Here is a 15,672-nt window from a genome sequence, read left to right on the forward strand (position 1 = left end):
AGCAAATCGCGGGTGCCACTATACCAAGGGGCGTGTGCGCATGGCAGCAAGTGGGCCCAAAATAGCAAGACCCCAAGCAAGTAGGCTCACACACAAGCCCAAAGGCTATAGGGGGCACCGCACAAGCCCCATTAGCATCTCGATAAGAACAACCATCAACTTGGTATGGGAAGAGAGTCGGTGGTGGTGGCAAACTCACTGGGGTCCAAGTGTGGATCGTCGATAGTGAAAATGTATCAAGTATCTTTTTCAAGCATCGAGTTATTTTATCACCAACTAGTCCAGAGTCATCAGCTAGTGGAACGATAACACATGCGATAAGCTTTCTATTTCTTTTTTCCAACAACTTGCTAACCTGTATGCCCTATCATTGCTGAACCAGAAGCAAAAAAATGAATCTCCCGACCAGAGGTCTGTTCAATCTTGTCTATCAATTGCTTTTGAGAGCTGAATGATGGCTCCTTCAAGGGCAATGAAAGGGATCTAGATGAAGCTTCTTTTGTTTGTAGACTTCATAGTCACCTTCATCGAATTGGTGTTCCCCAGCTTGATGCCATCAATGGAACCCCTGTGATCACCGTTACAAAAAGAAAGTGCTTTCTCGTTCAACTAGATATTCAGGATTTTTAGTGAATCGCTTGTCCCTCCATAGTCATGTGCTTTCACCATGCCTCAGTAGCACGATTGCATTTCTCCACTAAGTTACTCTCATCAAGAACAAAACAATATTATTTTGAATGAAAAAAAATCAATGGGTACATTGCTATTCTCCGTCAAGTTTCAATAATATTATAACCCATCGAAGTTACTGCCCTCTTCCCTAGTTAGGGAAATTGTTGTGGAAAGTTTAATTGGCATACACTCCCTGGAGACTTCAAAATCAAAGAAATAGAAGACATTTCAATAACATGGCTTCCTCCTTGGAGAAGATATCTGAGGAGATAATTTTTAGTCTTAAAGAGTTTGCTAATGTGTCAAGGGCCATGATAAAAAATAAAAAAAATGACTACTGGTAGCAAGCAAGCTGGTCTCCCTCGGATCAAAGATGTATTAAACTTAATTTTGATGGCTGTTCTCCAAAAAATCCAGGCCCAGCAGGCTTTGGTGTATTTGGGTAGAATGATGGATCTGCAACTCAATCATTTTCAGGGCCTTTAAGCCCAAATGCTGTTCAGAAAATATCAAAGCTATTTTTATGGGTTAAGGCTTTACCATAACCATTTATCAAATCCCTTAGCAGCAGAATGTGACTCTTAGGCCGGTATAAGATGGTGAGTAGGAAATTAGATCCTCCTCAGAGACATTGGAATATTTATCATGAAGTTTGTGATCTGTCTAAGAATGCAATGGTTAAATAGTCTCATGTTAATAGATTTGTGAGTGGTACAAGAGATAGATTAGCTTAAGGGGTTGACATGCAATATCCCTTTAGCCTTCCTTTAGAGCCAGGTAGCCTTGTATTCCTGATTGCTTTTGTTTGCAGGCCTTTCAACCCTCTATAACAACATCATTTTCTAATAATGATAACAATATTTTTTTAACAGAAGATTATATAGTAATAATAATTATAGTAATAATAATAGCTAAAGGGGTCTCCCTCTAAACCTGTAATGGAGGCCCCTTCCTAGAGTTGTTCTTTGCCTTTCTAGAAAAATAGTATTTTTTTTAAACGCTAGAAAAATAGTAATAATAATTTTTTGTTAGTGATTCTTTCCATCTTCTCTTTCCTCACTTCAATGTTTTTTCCCTCTACTTCCAATGAAGCCAAACGACTAAGTAACATAGCAGCTTACTATTGCAGCCTGGAGAGGTTTCCTAGCTGATGATGTTATTTTATGATCTAGAAACAGAAAGAATGACCAAAAGCCCATATATAAGGGCAGGCATTTACCTGGAAGGCCCATTTGAACCATAAAGATGCTTAATTGTGAAAAGGTCAATTGCACTTCCAAAGTCTATGATGCGCCTGCAAAGTCAAACAAAAACTCCATTTAGTCTGTCAGGAAGTGTAGTTTACTGAGGGTTGAACAAAAAGAAAAAAGTAAATAGACAAAGCTCTCCTAAAGAGAGAGAAAGAGAGAGGAAGACAGAAAGAGAGAGAGAAGAACTTGAAAATAATAGAAGAGATCTAGAAGACCAGATGATCTTCCTTTTCAATAGGACTGTTACTAGAAAACACCTATAATGACCTCACAACTAGGAATCACCTATAACCCCTATAGACGATACAATTGACATTCTAATTAAAGCATCCCTAGTCCTAAAGACTACTTCAAACCATATGACTATATATAAAATAGAACAGCAGCTTCTTAACAGCTCCTATACAGAAAGATTTAGGGACAAGCAAAAAAACTGCCAAGTAAAGAAGCGCAAGTGACACAGTATCTCAACTCAAAATAAGATGCACAAAGAAATTGTCTTCCTCTTAGTGAGACAACCTTTCTCAAGGGAATTAGCTCCGCTTTACCAGGATAGAAACACAAAGTAGGCTTAGGCAGTCTATGATAATACTGATGGATTAAGGGCTAGGTCCACAGATGCATTTTCGAGAGTCATGGTGAAGCCATGGGAGATGCTGGTTGCAATCAAGCTTGGCTATGCAAGAAGAATCATTTTTCATGTGTAATAGGCTCTTTTCAAATTTAAAAGAAAATAAATATTAAAGGAAAACAAAGAATATACAGAGAATCAACATATTACTGATCAAAGACTGCTGAGATCTATTAACAAAAGAAGCAAAGTGGTGATATGGGATAAGTTGGAAACAAAACCTGCAACCACCTCATTAGCAAGGATTAACTCAATGAACTGTCTAACATGGGCCTTTCTGGAGTCCCTCAGCTTACTAATTTCACTTTATACCAAGATATGTACAGAATGTCTACCAAATAAGAGAAGACACAAGCAATAGATAAGTACATTTTGATGTGGTAGTTTGTCTCTCCACTTGGAATTCCCCTTAAGCATCTCCCTGTCTTCAAGTCTTCAAAGCATATCACCATGTTCTCTTTTCAATTAAAAAGAAAAATGAGTGTCCATGATTACAGAGGTTTCAAGATGAACAAAAATGTTAATGCTACTTGATTTCTTTGTCTAACAATAGAATTAAATAGGAAAAAAGAAAAAGAGAAACACCCAAGGTTAATACTTACCTGGCCTCTTTAACTCCAAAACAAGGACATCAAGACCAGTTCATTGTTATCTATTGACACGGATCCATAACATTGAAAAAGAAAAATCTCTCACCTGGCTTTATGTCCCTGTGGGTAATGTTTCGATCATGACATGCTTTGAGAGCCAACAACTGACACAAGATTAAAAGAATGTCTCAGTGAGTGAAGTTTGTGATCGTGCAAACAATCGACCTACCATATTGTAGACAATAGTTTGAATGACATGTCACCGACCTCACACTACTAAACAGTTAATTCCAGAATAGACAAGAAAACAAAAAAAGTCAAGAAAACAGGGTTGCCTCTCTTAGAACCAAACCTAGACCTTTTTTTTTTAATAAAGCGTAATTTTATTAGCAGAAAAACAAAACAAAACAAACAGAATACTAGGAGAGTTCTCCCCCTACAATCAGAGATTGGAAGGCTCCATTTTTAGCAAGAGTATCAGCAAACGAGTTTGCTGATCTAGGGGTGTGGGTCCAATAACATTCAATCTGGATGGTAAGATCGAAGATGTTATGGAGGACACTCCAATGGCGCCAGGGAGGAGAAGAGGCAGTAGAACACTAGTTGATGATGACAAGAGAATCACCCTCAATGATGAGTGGGCCGCTGAGATGACGTCGTAAAAGGAGGAGACCATGGTAAAGAGCGGAGAGTTCCACTTCAGTCGAATCCGCCATCCCCATAGGACCCGAATAGGTGAGCAAGGTTCAGCCATCAACATCTCTAAAAGCACCACCAAAACCAGCGATGACCGGGCACCCTCTAGCACTACCATCAAAATTTAACTTCAAGAATCCAGCAGGGGGGGGGGGGGGGGGGGGGGGGGGGGTCCAGGCAGCAATGGTGGGAGAGCGGTGGCAGCATGTCATATGAGCGATGGTTGACCAATTGAGGCGCAGGGAGGATGATTGGGTTGACTACCATCCTGGGATGGCAAGCAATGAAGTTGAAGTGTCTATTATTGCGTTCCTTCTAGATAATCCAAGGAGTATGTCCAATAGCAGAGGAGATCAAAATTCTTCCCAAGGTGGGTTGATGATTCGATGTAGTAAAGTTTTGTCTATGTCATTTTGACTGCACGGTCACCCATTCTTGATCCACGTTCGAAGTTCATTGAGTTGGCTCTATATCATGGTCAATCGGCTGATTAGTCTGTGTCTTTGGTGACTCAAAGAAGGACCTCCTTACCGTGTTGTCATGCCACAAAGGGGCCTCAAAGGTAGTTTCTTCTTTGTAGTGTGAAAGCTCCTAGGTAGATGTAGCAGGTTCTCGTCTTCGATCCAGTTGTGAGGTTGGAGAAGCCGGTTCCCATCGTCGAACATCCCGTCCGCTTCGTAGTCGGTCCCTGATTCGAATTCTCTTGTGGAATATAGTTCTCTCTCTAAGTCTCACACTTGCTCGCAATCGTTCTCTCCCACTCACCATCACAATCAACAACTGAGGCCACTACACCTCTCTGTTCTTCTCCTTAATTTTTTCCAAACCTAGACCTAAATTACTAAAACAAATCAATGCAGCCAGCTTACCTTCCTATAGGTTCCTAATCTCCACTTTCCATATAATAGGATCTGCTTTCAGAGACTGTTTGAAGAATGAATCTCAAAAATTAAACTAAAAAAAAAAAAAGATAGAAAGTGAGGAAAGCATGGAACAGGAAAAAGAATTCTTAGAGAATTTTCATTTTGATAGAAAAATATGGAAAGACCATTTGGAAGGTAGCCATTGATGTGGTGCCCTAAAACTTATGGCCAGAGAGGAACAAAAGGACTTCTCTATTCACTACCACCTCACTGGATCTCATAATAGAAAAGTCACACATTCTATGGTCAACCCCACCAAAGAGAGAATTGTTATGGGCCTAATAGCTTGAAAGTTGTTTGTACAAGATTTGAATGGAACTTGTTTTTGAATATTCAATGTTCTCTCCAAAAAATGCCCCTTCCCCATCTCAGTTATAAGAAGAAACTGAATAGCTATCATGAGCTTCCAATGTCAATCACCTCCCAAACTAGTTGAATGTCCTCCCCCCTCAGCTGGCTAAAATAAAGTTTGACAGTTCCTCATCTAGAAACCTGAGCCAATGGGTTTTGAAGGCAGTTTAAAAGATCACGAGAGTGCTATTCTCATTCTCTACTTAGGATGTTTGGGTGTAAGTGACTAGATATAAGCCAAAGCAAAAGCTTTACCAAATGGAGTTTGATAGGTGGCTCAAGATTTATCTGCTCCCCTAGTCACTGAAGAAGATTCAGCACATGTAATGAGCTGGGTCATGAAAAAATCTGATACACCTTGAAGGTTAGCATATGTATTCCATGAAATTTGAGATCTAGCTTCATCTTGGAGGGTTAAGTGGATGTTTGTGCCTCACTCAGAAAACAGCCTTGCAGATTATTTAGCTAAAGACATTTCAAAAAAAAAAAAAATATTTAGATAAAGATGGCGTTTTCAAATAGCATATCGCTATTGGTTTACAAGCTAGGGGTCAATTCCCCATGAATCAGGCAAGAATGAGGTTTGTCTCCAAGGGCCCAGTTATACAAGAATGGATCCCCCCAAAGCACGGTTTCCTAAAGTTGAATTTTGACGGTTCCTCGTTGGGCAATCCCGGGATCACAGGTTTGGGGGGAGTTATCTCAGATCCCTTTAGCAACCAGCTTTTCCCGTATGTTGGCCCATTAGGCATTGCTGATTCCACGTCGGCTGAGCTTCAAGGTCTTCTTAATGGGCTTCACGTTTTCAAATATAGTTGTAGTGGTCCTCTGCATATTGAAGGAGGCTCAAATGTGGTAATTGGTTGGTGAGAGTTCGAGTATGCTTCCTCTCCCTCATGCCGCCATTGGGATTCTTTTAGAGAGATTCTCGAAATTGTTTCTCAATTTTCTTGTATTTGGTTTCACATTCTGAGATCTGCCAATTTGGCAGCGGATGTGCATGCTAGGATTGGAGCAAACCTACAATCTTTTTTTGTTAGGAATTTGCTCCTATAATTTCTGTATTTTTCTTGTTTTTATATAAATATACATCTTTATAAAAAAAAAATTCTCATGAATCATGTTCAAGGTATTGGATTCAAGTCTCACTAGAGGAAAGAGATGTAGTCTGTGTGTAAATCAACATTCAAAAAAATATAATAAACAAGTCACCATTTTCAAAAAAAAATAAAAATAGTGGCAGATAAAAAGCAAGACTGCAAAATTAGCAATAAGTCAAAGAGGCAGGAAAACAAAACAACTGATAAAAAGCAATTTTACGAACTCACTATATCACCTACAATAGCACATTTAAAACAGATCCCACCCCAGCCCAACGTCAAAGTGTGAATTTGGCAACACTATTAAAATTAAAACACATCAAAGCTTTCTCAAACATAAGTATCTCAAACACAAAAAAAAAAATATTCAGCAACTGAATTGTAACATACTTCCCAAGATAAACACACAATTTCTCACACTAACATAACACTTTTTTTACATTGAGAAACATAATAAAAACAAAAGGTTCAAACCATACCAGCTGCCATATAAGATTACACATCTCATCTCTTCCTGCCTCTGTTGTCCTCAACCAGTGCCACCATTTAGATGGATGGAGCACCTGTACGTCCCTTACCCTGTCACTCCCCTTTCTATCAGTAGTGCCTCTTGTTTCTTCTGCTGTGTATACTAGTTTTGACAGTGACAATCCCTCATTACGAAAAACAAGCCATATCTCCTTCGATTGAGATTCAAATGACTCAACAAATCTAGCAATGTGCATCAAGCCTTGATCACTATCATCATCTATCTTTCTTTTCCATTTGTCGCCAATATCATTTACAAATGATCCACTTTTGTGGCCTTCATTCGATAATTTTGAAGATACCGAGCCTCGAAGAGATAAAGAAGCATTAAGAAAAATTTCCCCAAAATATTTCTCCCGCAATCCACTTAAATAAGCAGAATGGCCTCTCTCAACCTGGATGAAACAATGACTAACAAGTATAAGCAATACAGAAGATTAAGGAGTTAAAAGATCCCCAAAGTATATTTTGTGGAGTTAATTCTGAAAACCCTCAAATAAAAAAGACCACAAAAGTAATGAAATACTGGTAAGAGAGAGAAAGAGAGAGAGAGAGAGATTTTAGCTCATTGTATTCATGTAGTTTCCATAAGCAAAACATATCAAACAAATGAGATCTGCATCAACTTTGAAAGAACACATGAACTGATAACAAGAAAAACAAAATAGGCCTCCCTCCTAGCTAATTCATTCCGAAGCTACTCCAAGATGGTGTTTGACAAAGTCCTGGGAGATTCTCAAATGATCTTTCAATAAACATTACCAAAAAAATTCAAGAAACTTGCTACATCCTAATTGCCTGAGGTGATCCCTGGAATCTTTCTATTCTGCTCTATACTTAAAATAGTCCATCACTAAGAGTCTCTTCTTCAAGTCCTTCTCACCACCTCCACCCATATCATTTTCAGCGTTCCTTTACTTCCCAGTCATAGTTGTTAACAAAAAGATTGTCTCCTCTGGTGCCCCACCAGCCTCATGTAAATATCCTAAAATCATCTTAAACCTCTCTCTCTTACTGGTAGCATAAACACCTGCTTGCCAGCACCCCTTGGAAAGCACCATGGCCAGGTTCTATGAAGTTAAATTTTGACGGGAGTGTTCGATGAAGACCGGGGGTTGCTGGATACGATGGTGCATTCTGAGACTCAGAGAGGGAAACAGCCTTATCTTCTATGCGAGGCAAACGGGAATCTCCGACTCCACCTCGGCTGGGCTCTTCGCCCTTCTCCGAGGGCTTACCATATTTTGGGATCATCTCTCTTACATCTCTCTTACTTCCTAGGACAACCTAAAGCACTGCCATCAAAGTTAATTTGATGCAGTCGCTTGGGGGAGGATCCTAAGTAGCCATGACCGGCATCTGGTGAGGACCCGTCATATAAGCGATCAAGTTCCAATTATCGCGAAGGGAAACACTCGACAGAGTGCAAATTCTTTTCTGGTACTTGGCTTGTTATTGTTGTTGGCCTTAGTCTTGTATTTTTTGTATTTCCTCTTGTTCTCTTAATGAAATTTTTATAGTTTGACATTAGAACAGTCTCAAATAATCTACACTACGACATTCTAGTTACAACTACAACTCCCAAGACTTCAATTTTGAAAGGTGAAAACATAGAGGGATAATACAGGGCCTTGTCAATTAAGAAATCGGATACATACAGACTATATTTAAAACATTACATACTTGAGGCATGAGCTGAAGCAACAAACAAGGATAGGTAATTGAATCACGAGGCATTACCATAATTCGCTTCAAAATAAACAGATCATCACTAGCAGGATTTGTAAAGCTGTCTTGACTTGATGAATTGGATTTTGTGCTCATGTTGCAGACATGTGGGTCCAAACAAAAGTTGTTTTCTGAAAAGGCACTTTTTCTCCCCATTTCAGGAAAAGAATCAATATCTTGAGAGCAATTCCAGTGAAAGGCTAACCAAACTTCACCATATGATCCTCGATCAAATTTTCTTTTCAGAACGTATCTGACAAAGAAAAAATTCTAAATTTCATTAGTACAGTTAATGAAAGATGCAAAGACAGACCATAACATAGTCTTCATTTGGATTTCTTTTTGTAGTTTTCTTTTTCTGAATGCTGATTTTTTAGAGCCCAAGAAAATTTAATTACTCAGGACCAAACACAGACACCTTTTTAGCACTCTATCTAGCCCTTACTTTGAATTGGCAAAAACTTTTCTTAGTAAAAATAGAAATGCAATAGAAGACGGCAACTTTTGAACTCAATCAAGCCCTTTTTTTATGCAACAAAACACCATGCAAGAAGCTGATACATAATATTGAATGTAAGAAAGGGCAAAGGACTTCCTCTCATTCAAAACTTGAAGGAAGCGATCTGAGGGGAGGGCAAATAGAGGGTTAGACAAATGTGGAAAGGAGAGAAAGTTTACCATCTTCTTGGTTAGCCAATGGCACAAAGTGCTTCTCATCTCCAGAACTGTCTATTGTTAGTCTTTCTTGTAAGGGGTTTTAATGGGCATAGCTAATAACTTTAAAAACTACCTAAATTTAAGCCCTGTATTTGTTGATATTGCATGTTAATCCTCAAAGTCTTTTTGAATGATGTGTAAAGTATTAAAAAAAAAGTAAAGTTACAATGGAGGCTAGAGTTTGGGCTGCCAGCCGTCAGAATGATACAGCATTTGAGAAACTAAGCAACATAAACTAAGAAGAAAAATCCATTGAAAGCTATTGACCACTAATCCCTTCCTTAGCTAGAGCATCCACGACTGAATTTACTGAGGGATGTACATGTTACCAGACATCAGAAAAGACAAAGCCAAATCAGTTATTTGAAGTATATGTCTATCAAATTCAGAGTTACTGAATATCCATCTTAAGTCTATATTTCTTTCATTAATTCACTTTGGTCTCTTCTTACACAGAATTTACTTTTTAGTTCATATTTGCTTTATGATAATGCACTTCAGCCACTAAATTCTCCTTCTTCATTTCACAAGACTTTGTTCATTATCTTCTTCAGCCTTTAAATTCTAAAAAAATTGATCCATGTCTTTAGTCTTGAGACATTCTAAAAAAAAGCAAATAGATAAATAATTATGAGTTTGATTAAACTTTCACACATTACCTTTTCTAGTATTGACTTACCAATTTCTCTTCCTTTTTCCCTTCAGTGAAGGTGAGTTTGCTGCATCTCAGTTTCTTAAGAAGATTTCTTTAACAATTTCAAACTGATCAGGATTAACTTCTCAGGTGAGTTATCAACGATTAATTACTGTCTTTGGCAGAGAACCCCCTATGCCAATCTAGCAACCACTCAAAGAACAACAAAAGCCTATGTGTAGAATCCATTAGTAGCTTGCCTAGATATACTATTTAATCTCATCCTCCATAAAACTCTTTGATCATCACTCTTTTGTTGCATTATTGTTCTGTTTTGCAAAATGATAGTTAGGCATACATGAAACCCTACTTACCAGTGATACTTTAACCCACTATCTCAGACTAAGAAACCCTCCCCATCTGACCATTGAACTATTGTTTGCAGCAAATATTACTCAAAAGCTCTGCATTTTTCCTAAGAGATACCCAAATTTTCTGAAGATAAGATCATGTTGACAGGCATTGGAAGTTTGTTATAAAAGCATCAATGCAGAAACTTGATTACCCTGAAAAAACAATCCAGGAGCAATTCAGAAAATAAACAAATTATGGTTGTAATAGGATGGAGAAAGGTCAACTGTTATAACAAGACCATCCACTGGTACCATGAGAAGTAAAGAACCAATAAGGAGACTGACACCAGTGGAAAATCAGCACCTGCTTGAGATGAAATTTTGCTGTTCTCTCATTCTCCATCTTAGGATTTCTCTGTAATTTGGCGTAGTACGAATTCACTGTCAAGGCCCACTTACAATGGACTGGCAATTAAGGAACAACCAAAGAATGCTGCAGGTTTTGATGTAGTATTAGCAAATTTGCAGCCCATAACAATGTGCTCAAAAGAATACATTTACTTGGTTGTTAATAAGCTTTTTAGGGAAGATTAGTCTATTTAGAATTGATTTACTAGAATAAACCTACTGGAAGGTCTATTACTAGATAAAAACTTTCTGGAATAAATATTTCTTTCTTAAAGAATTTCAACATTAGTGTGACATCCAAAATTACTGATTATATTTCAACATAATTTGGTGTTAATAACATTAATTGGAATTACAGAGAATTAATTACTTAATTATTATTATTATGGTATATTAATTTAATGAAAATCATCTGTAGTAATAATCAACTATATATTAATTATAAAACAACATGGTATGTTATCCATTAAATTTTTTTAATGATTTTTTTAAATTATTTTTTTTTTTTTTTTTAAGAAAAGGCACATTTCATTAAAGCTCGAGAGCAGGCTAGAAAACTACATGGAAGGACCTCTTACAATGAGAGATTGGAGAGTAACCCCCTCTCTTGCTAAAGAATCAGCAAAACTATTTGCTAACTAGGGTGTGCATCGGTCAAGTTTCACGGGCAACCCAACCCAAAAAACCCGGGTTCGGGTTACACCCCGTGGGTTAGGAATGGGCTGGTGATAAAGCGTTGTTGGGTTTTGGGTCGAGGACAGGTTTCCTCAAACCCGACCCGCACAAATATGAAACGGGATATGGACAGGTGGGGATGGGTCAGGTTTACGAGGACACGGCGGGGATAGGTCGGGTTTAATTTGGATTTATATAGATGGTGTGGCAACGAGGTTGTGGGGGTGGTAATCGGGTCAGGGTCCAGTTTGAGGTTTCGAGTGTTTTTGGGTTTAGGTTGGGTTCGGGTTTTGAGAAACCCAAGCCCAACCTAACCCATGCCCATCCCTATTGCTAACCTATGAACATGAGACCAATTATAGACAATATTCCTAGACAAACCTTGAATTTCAAAAAACTGTCGCCATTGTCGCCAGGGAGGATCCTTGCTACCAATGCCAAATTAACTTGTAATTAATATTTAAATTTATGCATTTTATAATTGATCATTTATATTAAATGTGTTATCACTAAATTTTACTTGATTTTTGTTTTTTGCCCAACAATAACAATTCTCTAAATTCTCATAAATGGAGAGCACTCTATACCATAGTATAGTACCTTCACCCATAGACGAGAAAGTACAATGTAACCATATCAAAGAACTCTTGACTCACAAGTTGAAATATTTAGGACAAATTTATAATATACTTAGACACTTTTTTTTTTAATATGGACCAAGCTTACTTTTTTTTGAATATGGACCAAGCATATTTAGTACTTGTAATATATAAAAGCAACATTTGGCATATTATTTATTTTTGTCTTGAAAGGAGGAAGGTGCCCATTCAATCATCAATGGGGACAAATGGAAAGGAACAACCCCTCCCCTTTCCTTTTCACCAGTCAACATAAATGGAATTGGGTTTGTTCATAAAAACCTAAACCTTAGGGATATCAATTTTATCCAATTATCCAAATTTCAGTTCATTGTTTATTAAACAGAATGAATACGAAACCGAATATCTTACCCATAAATGTTAACCCAATTTTACCCGTTTACACTTTAGCGGTTATTAAACAGAATAGAAACAGATAATACCTACTCCATACCCGATTACCTGATTACTCATAAAGGGTATTCTTGTATTCTCTAATATGCCTATATATTTTAAGTTTCTGACCCTAATTTTTATCTCCCTCATTCCTTGCTTTGATCATGGACCAGAGGAGACGAGGCTCTCTCGCTTTAGTCTTTCTCCTGTTTTTTATTTCTCTCCCTTCAACCTGCTCTTGTAGTAGGCTCCAGCTTCCCATTTTTTCTTCAAAGGTACACCCTCTCTACCAACTACCTATCTTTCTCAGCCCCCCTGTCAAATCCTTCCTCTCTAAAACCCTCTCTCAGTCTCTCATCCCTTGTCCTTCTCTCTGTCTCTCGTCCCATTTTATCTTGCAGCAACAAATCTCTACGGCTTCATTAAAATAGAGCAATTAAGAGAAAAGGACTTTGAAGAATAACATATCTTGTTTCAGATAAAGCCTGAGAGAGATTAATATGCAACCAGGTGTACTCCTGAAAATTTCTCGCCTGAGACAGGATAGTATGCAACCAGGTGCACTCCTGAAAATTTCTCGAGTGATAATGAAAGAGGTCCAACGAGTTGATTGAAGAGCGGGAGACTAGGTTGAGTAAATTATGGAGCATGAGTCTGGCAGCAGGTGTCCTCCACAAACCATGGCTATTTCTGCTTTCATTGGGATCCAAATTTGAGGAAAAGATAATTTTTTGGGTTGCTCCACACTATGAAAGAGATATCGTCTTCACACAAATGCAGTATCCAGATTACATGAACATTTCTAGTAGAGTGTTTCTTCTCTTTCTTGTCAATCAATTTCTATTTTTTACTCTTTCTTGCTTGCTTCCGTGCTAGAATTCCAGTTGGATCTCGATCTGAGCTCTTAGCATGTGAGTACAAATCCATTTTTGTAAACTTTTTTCTAAATACACATAGGAAGGATCTTATTATTTATACTTTTACATGACTTTTTAATGTTAATTATGATGTTATATTTTTTTATAAAATTATTAATATTTTTACCTTTTTCATTTATTTATCTGTTTACCCTCTTATCAATCGGTAACCAGGTAAATAAACAGAATCCAAATACCTCCGAATAATAATCGAATAGAACGGATACAGAAGATGCAAATGGTAGTTGCAACAGCAAACAAAATAGCTTATTCTGTTTCGTTTGTACACCATTTACATCCCTGCACCATTACCTCCTCAAACTCCGTGCCCATCAAAATCCTTGATAAAGATGGACTTTTAACCCCATCCCCACCCTATCCACGCCCTTTTCCATAACAACCAATTCTTGTTTAAAAAAATCATTCTTTAGTGTTTCAAACCATGTCATCACGTAAATAGTAAGGGGTAAAACGGTAACAAAACTCGAAGTCAAGGAAGCCTGTCCCCACCCAAACCCGTGATGGGTTTTCACATAAAACAGGAACCAGCCATGCAGAGGCAGGGATGGAATCCATCCTCGTGTTAGGCTGGGGAGGAGAACTCCTCCCTTTCCATTGCACTTCAACGCAAGGGGAGGAGGGGAAGGAGCCTTCTTCCCCTTTTTTCTATTACATGCCAACAGGAGAGCAAATGACCCTCTTCTTGCCAGTTGAGAATATAGGGGAGGATGTTCCACCCTCCTCTCCCTTACAAGAGAGGCAGGGAGAGTGTCTCTCCTCTATTTTCTCCATGATTGAGGAAAAATCAAAATGAGTTTTCCTCTTTCAGAATTCTATATCCATTCTCTAGAATGGAAATGGAATGCTAGAACTAGAAATTGGTGCCAACAAGATTCTTGTGGAACAATAATCCTAGTTGAATTAACTGCAACTACAATTGGAGTTGAATTCCAATTCTGCACCAATTTCAAACACACAACCCTCCAATAAAAATAAGTGCACCCACAAAAACATGTTTCAGGTGATAATTCATCAAGATATTAAAAAGTTCATCTTATATAGAAACTAATAAGATTCAAGTGATGGTCATAAGCAGAAACAGAAATTTGCAACTTTCTCAGCAAATGTTATTACCTGAAGTCAGGCGGGCCATTCCCAAAAGATCTGGAGGAATTGAACACTGAGTAATTGAGGGGAATTGACGCAAGTAAACCAAGAAACATTGCAAGTCCATCAGGATTTATACATTGCCCTTTGTCATCTCGAATATCATTACCAAGCTGGCATGAGTTCTCATCAAAGTATAAATCTATCATTTTTTCACCTGAAAATCACTATATTGTAAGCACACAATACCTTTTTGCACCCAAATAATCACCAGTTTTTTTACAAACTTTAAGATGAATGTTAGAAAATTGAGTCCCACATCATAATAACCTCTAACACTATTTTAAACACAAATTTTAATCATAAGGAAGTGAAAGGAATACAATGGAATGGCCCACAAAGGCCTAAATGAACATCGCAATATTACATCAAGAAAGAAAACTATATAATCAAACAAACCTTTGGAAGCTTATTTTTTTAGCTTGAAAGATCCTAAGCTTTTATTTTTCAAAATTGGAAAAAAGCACCCCCCCCCCCCCCCCCCCCAAAAAAAAAAAAAAAAAAAAAAAACCTTTGTCAGAACAAACATAGCCTCTTGATTTGACCAGGTCATTTGGAGGATATTACGATTGCGCTCAGTTCCATCCCAAAATCACTAGCAACTTATCCAGGCTTATATAACCCAATAACACTTCCTAACTCTTACCAATGTCATTTACTTAAAAAAAAAAAAAAAAAAAACTCTTACTAATTGAGACTATTCCTACTCAAAATGCTCCCTCTCACATCCAGGCTTATATATAACGAGTCTAAGAAGTGGACAAAAACTGACAAACAAACGGGACCTAAGCCCAAGTAGACATCCTGCTAGGAATAAGTCCAATTCCACGACCGAAGAGATCAATTACGCATTTCTGGCTTGAGCACTACTTGGATCCATACCCGAAAAGAATTTGAGCATTTGAAAGGCCTTCCCTTTTGTGACAATTGGAGTGCCATAGCCTAGATGTCCCTCCCCCCCACCCCCTCAAGATTTGAAGCTTAATTTTGATGAGAAAGGGCTTGGTAGCCCAAGTAAAGCTGGGATTGGAGGGTGTTAGAAGACAGGGCCCTAGCCCACACGACCAAGGATGGCCCACATATCAAAGTGCATAAGAAGATGGGCCCAAGCCCATAAGACCAAGGAAGACCCATGGATCCAAGAGATATAGAAGATGGGCTCAAGGCCCATAGATCAAGGAGAAGGCCCATATGCCCACATACATTGATGGTAGGATGGTAAATAAAGGGTCATCCCATAGAGATGACATTAATGTAATTATGTTAAAGTTCCAGGGTTAAAACCACAAACTCTAAAC

The 15,672-nt window shown here is 38.0% G+C and overlaps 1 protein-coding gene across 3 annotated transcripts in view; it reads right to left on the reverse strand.

The window, feature by feature from the left end:
* Positions 1-15,672, reverse strand: part of LOC137934051 (uncharacterized) — a 43,905-nt gene that overhangs the window by 9,149 nt on the left and 19,084 nt on the right. For all 3 annotated transcript variants that reach the window (XR_011109154.1, XM_068778247.1, XM_068778248.1), the window contains exons 9-14: positions 14,342-14,531; positions 8,482-8,722; positions 6,693-7,136; positions 3,250-3,307; positions 2,923-3,010; positions 1,892-1,966 (exon numbers count right to left, since the gene is read on the reverse strand). Coding sequence is in view for 2 of the 3 variants with exons in the window: in XM_068778247.1 (XP_068634348.1) it covers positions 1,892-1,966; positions 2,923-3,010; positions 3,250-3,307; positions 6,693-7,136; positions 8,482-8,722; positions 14,342-14,531 (1,096 nt within the window). In the remaining variant the exon portion in view is untranslated. The remainder of the gene's footprint in view (positions 1-1,891; positions 1,967-2,922; positions 3,011-3,249; positions 3,308-6,692; positions 7,137-8,481; positions 8,723-14,341; positions 14,532-15,672) is intronic.

Source organism: Aristolochia californica, unplaced genomic scaffold, assembly GCF_029961685.1.
Source record: "Aristolochia californica isolate CCGP_79_NKW_82.1479 unplaced genomic scaffold, dmAriCali1.0.hap1 SCAF_6, whole genome shotgun sequence".
Classification (NCBI taxonomy): Eukaryota; Viridiplantae; Streptophyta; class Magnoliopsida; order Piperales; family Aristolochiaceae; genus Aristolochia; species Aristolochia californica.